Raw genomic sequence first — 7,003 nt, forward strand, 5'->3', positions numbered from 1 at the left:
TCTTCTTCTTACAAATTAAAGATGAAGCAATAAATTGCAGTTGTGTACTCTCAGGAGTTTTGTTGCTACATCTTCATTTGGTCTGGTATGACCAGCAGTAAGTGGTTCTCAAACTTTCTACGTCAAGGTCCCCTAAACTGACACAAATTAGACCCCCATTTGTTAAGATTTTTGCTTTTCAATATTTTATTCCAGAAAGTGTATGAAACCCATGACCAAAATAGTCATACATTCAGTCGCTGTGTTACCTATGGATTATGGAATTATAGTGAAAATGAATTATTCCCCTTTTTGCTTGGGACCCTTTGAGGTCCCTGGACCCCACTTTGAGAACCACTGGCTTATATTGTCTAATGTTAGCATCTTTAAGATAGATGTAAGTGTGTAACTGATGATGATGGACGACAGTTAGATGGACTAAAGCATTGTTGGTTTTGGATCTTTTTGTGGGATTTGCTGGCAGTAAGAAAAACAGATTTACACCAGACTTATCTTTCAATTTCCAGTCCTAATTTCATCCTCAAAATCATAAACTTAAACATTTCACATACTTTTTTAAATTTTAAAATGATTTACTTTTACAAAATCCAACAAACAAAATTTTGTTCCGAAGGCTATTTTGCATTTTATATATGCCGATGTGTGTGATCATGTGTTTCTCCAGCCAGGAGAGAGTATCGCAGCAGGTCGGTGCAGCCTCAGAGTCAGCGTCCCCCCGTCAGCAGCCAATCAGGGCCCATCCTGGACTCAGGCTCCAACCATGGGCTTGTCCAGCGTCTGTCCAACAGTCAATTGTCCTTTAACACCTCCATAGCCTCTATTTTCTCCCAGGTAAACACACACACATATACAAATAAACTGTTAAGTAGCTTAACATGCTCAGTTGTAACTGCTTAAGTGTTCTTATACTAAGAAAATAAAGCAACAAGAGGATCTCTCTCTCTCTTCAGGTCCCTCGTCTCTCAGGGGCCGGTGGGATTAGCTCGCAGCTCCAGGCGGCGCAGCATCAGCAGCGCTCCAGCCAGGTAGGAGCTTATTACACTTCTATTTATACACACTCCCCGTTGGTCAAAACACTTCAACACAACAGTGGTGACAAATGCTTGCTTTTACTTTGATTACATTTGATTCTTTGTGATTATGAAAAAGTATCAAGAGTGTTTATGGTGCCACTCACTTGCCAAATGATGATATTTCCAAGTAGCTTAACCTGTAGCAAAAATAACAACATATTTACACTTGAGACATGTTTATGCCATAAACATTCATAAGAAATGAAAGGGAGAAATAAAGGGAGCCTCAGGTTCAAGGGATTAGTCTGATAGATGTTTCCTGAATCTTAGGAGTCAGAAAATTGTCTAAACTCGTGAGAGGAACATATAGTAACAAAGCACCTGAATTACACTGCATGTTGTTTGTGCAGATGTTAATTGAGTTAATGTTATTATCAGTAGTTTAAGCCCAGGTTCAGGGTTTCAGCTTTCTCATTATTATAAAAACTCATCCAAGAAACAATTTCACAGCTGATGGCCAAAGCATGTGATTACAGTGTATCGACTGCGAGTTATTATTAGATACAGCCTGCTGTCTCTGATAATTGTTTGTGCATGAGCATGTTTGTCTTTCTGTGTCTTCCGAGCGCTTGTGCTGTATGTAAGAACGGCATTTTCTCGCTCTGTGTCGCCTTTCGCCAGGTGTCCTCGTCCTCATCCACGCTCAGCCTGCTGTTCGGGAAGCGTAGTTTCTCCAGCGGCTTAGTTATCTCTGGGCTGTCCGCCGCTGAGGGGGGCAACACCACTGACACGCAGTCCTCGTCCAGCGTCAACATCGCCATCGGGCCCTCACACAGGTCGAGCAGCAGAGCCACACAGGTAGGAAACAGATCAACAGGTGGACATACAAAGTACCTGCTTATTTATACACATCCTCTCATTATAATATGGCCTTCACTCAGGCATATGTAATACAAAAAGATGTCTTGTAAGAATTAAATTTAAGATGAATTATAGGTGAAAGGACTTGTTGTTTTGTTGTTGTTGGAAATCATTCACAAGGCAATAAAACTTGGGATTTACTGTATCTCATAATGAATTAACTGCTATAAAAGAATATTTTTCTAATGTACATCTCCCACGCCTTTTCCCTGCCTCCTCTCTCTCTCTCTCTCAGTGGACGTCAGAGCCATATGAAAGTATAGATGCAAGCTATTCCAACGCCGCCGTCACAGCGAAAGACAACACGCAGTCAGGTGACCGAGGCTGCAGCCAGGGATTAGACAAGTCCCAGGAAGACTCCACATCTGCCTCAACAGCTCCGGAGGCGTCGGATCAAAAGACTGTTTGAGAGAGAGAACACATATACACACGTACACACACACACACACACACACACACACACACACACATACTCATGCCCATATACAGAGAGGACTGTATGAAAAGTTACACACACGCACACACACACATACACATACATACAGAGGATTGTATGAGAGAGCACCCATGCACATGAACCTCCTCTCCTGTCCTCAGCATGTGGTCTCACCCTGTTGTCTGAATGTAAACAAGTCTGAAAACACGATCTTGGATCCGGTTGATGAAATAAAGACGTTTTTAAATGAGGCCGCCTCTTTCTACCTCTTGTCATAACATGTCATCTGTGAGTTTTGGGCACCACAGAACCTGGATTGTTTTACTGTTTTACAAAAATACCTTCTTGCATCATTTCAAAGGATACAAGGCAAATTTCCAATGCTGTTTCTGTCACAGGATAACAAACAGCGCTGTATACTGTGTGTTTCCTCTTTCCAGGAACTGAGGGCAGAGTGTGTGATCCCTGACCTTTGGTCATCAGCCACCCTTCTGACCTCCTCTCCTCCTCTAAATACTTCACCCCAAGGCAAAGGGAAAGCCTCTGAGGTCTTGTGGACTACTTGTGATGAATAGTTTTACACTGAAACTGACTCAAATCAGCTCCTACAGACCCAATGAATTACACCCTGGGTTTAGCAAACTGCAGGAAGTTTCTAATTAAAAATATAGATATGATATTTAATGAGCTGATTCAAGTATTTTCAGAATCAGTATGTTTAAGTTTTAGTACTTACATGTATAGTAAAGGCAGACAGAAATAAGGCCGAAGGCTTCATTCAAACCTTCATGTTGGGAAATAAAGTTAACAGAAAGTAAAACAGGTAAAAGAAAAAGAAAAATTAAAAAAAATCTTCTTCATGGTTTCTAGTCAAAGTTTTATGAGGGCGGTGAGGACTGTGTTTGGGGACTCATGACCAATCTTGGCGAGGGCTATGAACAAATAATATCCGTTTGGAAAGTTCATCACTTGCCTGCCACAGTCGACAAAATTTCTTGTTACCATTTCTCAAATGTTTGCTAACAAGACTTAAAGTCTACAGCCATGCTAACAGCTCCGTGAAGCTGCACTTAGTGGTGTTTTTTGATCTATGACAATGTTAACATGCTCAGTAGGTATAACATTTACCATGTTGGCCATCTTAGTTTAGTGTATTAGCATGCTAACATTTGCTAATCAGCACTAAACACAGTGTATAGCAGAGGGGAATGTCATTAAATGTGTAGGTATCTGGTAATAAAACAAAGTTTTTGACAGATTACTGAATCAACAGTCATTACAATTTGTCCTACAGAGAACATGAGTGTGTGTAGCAAATTTTAAAACCATCCATAATATGGCAACCTGCTGGTGGCACTAGAGGAAAGTGAAGGGATCACCAAAGTCATCAGGATTCATCCTCCGGGATGATTGTACAGAGTTTTATGGAAATCCATTCAAAATTGATATATTCAGTCTGAACCAAAGTGACGAACTGACAGACCTACATTGCTCCCTAGAGCTGCATAGCATAACTAAAATAACATTTACAAAAATGCTAAAGAAAATGTGGAAACTTGAGTTAGACGTCAAAAAAATAGATCAAATTGCAGTACAATCTTAAACAGAAGTGCAAACAGAATCTGCTGGTTATCTCCAAACCTCCAGTCAAAGAAAGACACAGTCACATTTGGCAAAAATCTATTAAGTATTTATTGTAAGTTGTTACATTTAGATTTCTTTCTCTAGCAGCACTATTTAAATTACAGATATTCAAGGGCAGTTACCATAGATTGGAGTTTTCTCTTAATGCAAGATGTCATCGTGTAAACAAAGACAGAGACTGAACCGTAGATCAAAATGTACCACAACTGTACACGCTGTTAACGTGACTGTAACTCATATGAAGTTTAAAGGCTGATGAACAACAATTTTGTGTCTTTTGAGATAAAATAACAAACAATGACTGAAATAAACCCCCTGTTAAAATAAATTAAAACAGTACAAAACAAATTAAAAATAGTGAACAGCTTTTTGTATGTGTGTGTGTGTGTGTGTGTGTGACACAATTACAATTTCAGTTGGATCTGATATGGCAGCTTGTAATCCACATCAGTCACGCTTCACAATGTTCAGTGCCTGTTTACAAAGTCTTCAGGTTTGTTGGTTAAATGTTGATGAAGTAGATTATATGCAGATGACTCAAGAGAGATGACACAAACCCACAACAGTAACGTGAAAATACAAATAACAAAAGGAACATTTTGAGCCCAACAGAACATGTGAGTTCATTTTCCAACAATTCCTCTGACCCCTTTACATCGAAACAAAAACTAGATTATAATTTTGGCACATTTTATCCACCAAAGAGTATTGTTGTACTTTCTGGAACAGTTGCATTGACCACTGTGTCAGGCAGATTCAACCTTGTTTTTCCTTCTTTTTGTCTTGTTTTTAGCTCAACTCTATAGGTGACGTATTTCTTTCCCCTCTTTTTTTCTTTCTTTTTAAAGGAATTGTTTGACATTTTGGGGGAAAAACGGTTATTTCTCATGGAGAGTTAGACAAGAAGATTGATACAGTATCGATCTTCTCATCTAAGTGTCGGCAAGAAAGCAAACAAGCGCGTTTCCCAAAATGTCAAACTAAACCTCCACAATTCAAATTTTCCACAATCATCACATTGTATCCACATCCTTACACATCTGGATTTAATCAAGTTGAGTCTTGACCAAAAAAATTAAATATTTCTGTCTTGAATGTTGATTCTACAGTCCTTGGTGAAAACTACAGTCACATCTGTATCGTACTATCATGCAGAGAATTGCCAATACCAATGTAATTAAATGTTCTGTAGTACAGATTTACATCCCTGTAAGACAAGGCCAGATGAGACGAGTCCCTGTCGAGGTTGCACTAATAAGATAGAAAAGTCTTTTGAATGCTACAGTTGAGGGTTTCCTGCATCTCAGGGCGCTTTAGACAGCAAGTGCTGATCAAGGACTGACGATCAGTTAGTTTCCTTTGATAAAATTCAAAGTCATCACGAAAAGCAATCAGATCCTTGGGCAGCACGACCCTGAAGGTTAGGGACACAGTGCTCTGAGACGTTCGAGGAAGTTGCACAATCTTACCAAAAGCTTGCTCTGTTTCAACTGTCATTGGTCAACGGCCGCTTTCTCATCTCCGCATTTTAATCTGAAAACTAGAGTTCACATCTGCTTTGTGTGGCAAGATGAGGCTCTGCAAGAAAAGTCAATGTCACATCATACTGCCTTGTTGACCAACAGTGACCACAAGGATAAAATGTATCCTGTCTTGTTGTAAATAAAAACAGTCAGGATCTCAGTCATCATCCAAAGTTGTCAAGCGACGAGTGAAAAACAGTGAAAAGCTGAGCTCAACTGACCAAACTCAGCAGCACGAGTACTGTCCTGGTAAATTTGCTCTGCAAGTCATGCATGTGGAAATAACCAACCACAGTCTTTATTTGTTAATACAAAGAGGGTCATTTAGTCATTCTGGCAATTCATGAGACACTCAAAAAAAGAATTAAGTACCCATAACCGTCAATATTAGTGAAACATACTAGAAGAAAAAGATGAACCTCTCAAAAGAGTTCTGATATTTTTAATTGTCTGCATACTGCAGTACTTGAATACATACTCATACAGTATCGTTTATAGCAAATAACTGAATTATTTCATTTATTTAGCAAAAAGCATGCTGAATAGAAAAGATGTCACTTTTTTAATCGCCTAAGTGACAGTAAAATCTTTTTTTTTTTTATTTTCACCTGCGGATCATCTTTCAACGAGTTTGATCTATCTACAAAGGCATGACAAAAACCAAGAGGCTTAGGCATCTAAATCAATAAAGAGAAAAGTGATCGCCTAAAACTGTTGAACAAGTTGAAAACCAACTTCAACCAGTACCTGCACAAACATAATCTCTTTCCTAAAGTAGCACAAACACCTCGGGAAGAGGTACGAAGGAGACAATACGAGAAGTGTGTCTGTAATCGTGTAGGAGACACGAACATCAGTGTGTGATTTTTGCTGTAAAAACGGGGTGCCGTCTCTGCTCTAATAGCGTCGCATGTGTGATGTTACCGAGAGAGGAAGTGAGAACCCGAGAGAAGGAAAGTGAGACAGACAGTGAGAGAGAGAGAGAAAGAGATCTTGAGGTCTGTTGTGAAGCATAAAGAGGCACCAAATCCAACTGAGGGAACACGCCAAGCAGGTCGAATTTCAAACCAACATCAGTCGATAAAACCTGTCTTTCTTTAGCCATGACGCACTGTGAGGAATTGTGAGAAAAATCTATACAACATTAACCCTCCTATCCTCCTCATTTCCATTTCAGTTCAGGAATTAAATTGTCTGTACAGATAAAGAGAAACTATTAGATAAAACCTCATCACAAAGCTATAAGTGGCTCATAAGAGCTGAGTGAATGGTCTTGTAAGTAACACATTATTGACTTTTTTTTTTTTTTTTACTGTACATCTTGCATCTGTGGAGTATTACCAAGAAAAACAAAAACACTTCTGCTGATGTGTTCCACATCAACGCTACTGCATTAACACAGTGATAGTCTGAGTGGATGTGGCTACAACAAGAAAATGTTGAAGGATAGAAAAATAAGTTGCTGC

The 7,003-nt window shown here is 39.3% G+C and overlaps 1 protein-coding gene across 1 annotated transcript in view; it reads left to right on the forward strand.

The window, feature by feature from the left end:
- The window catches only part of pcnx2 (pecanex 2), a 33,168-nt gene extending 30,465 nt beyond the window's left edge, over positions 1-2,703 (forward strand). The window contains exons 37-40 of the mRNA XM_042434331.1: positions 665-831; positions 951-1,025; positions 1,695-1,871; positions 2,170-2,703. Coding sequence (XP_042290265.1) covers positions 665-831; positions 951-1,025; positions 1,695-1,871; positions 2,170-2,343 — 593 coding nt within the window. The 3' untranslated portion in view covers positions 2,344-2,703. The remainder of the gene's footprint in view (positions 1-664; positions 832-950; positions 1,026-1,694; positions 1,872-2,169) is intronic.
- Positions 2,704-7,003: the final 4,300 nt, after the last annotated feature.

Source organism: Thunnus maccoyii, chromosome 14, assembly GCF_910596095.1.
Source record: "Thunnus maccoyii chromosome 14, fThuMac1.1, whole genome shotgun sequence".
NCBI classification, from domain to species: Eukaryota; Metazoa; Chordata; class Actinopteri; order Scombriformes; family Scombridae; genus Thunnus; species Thunnus maccoyii.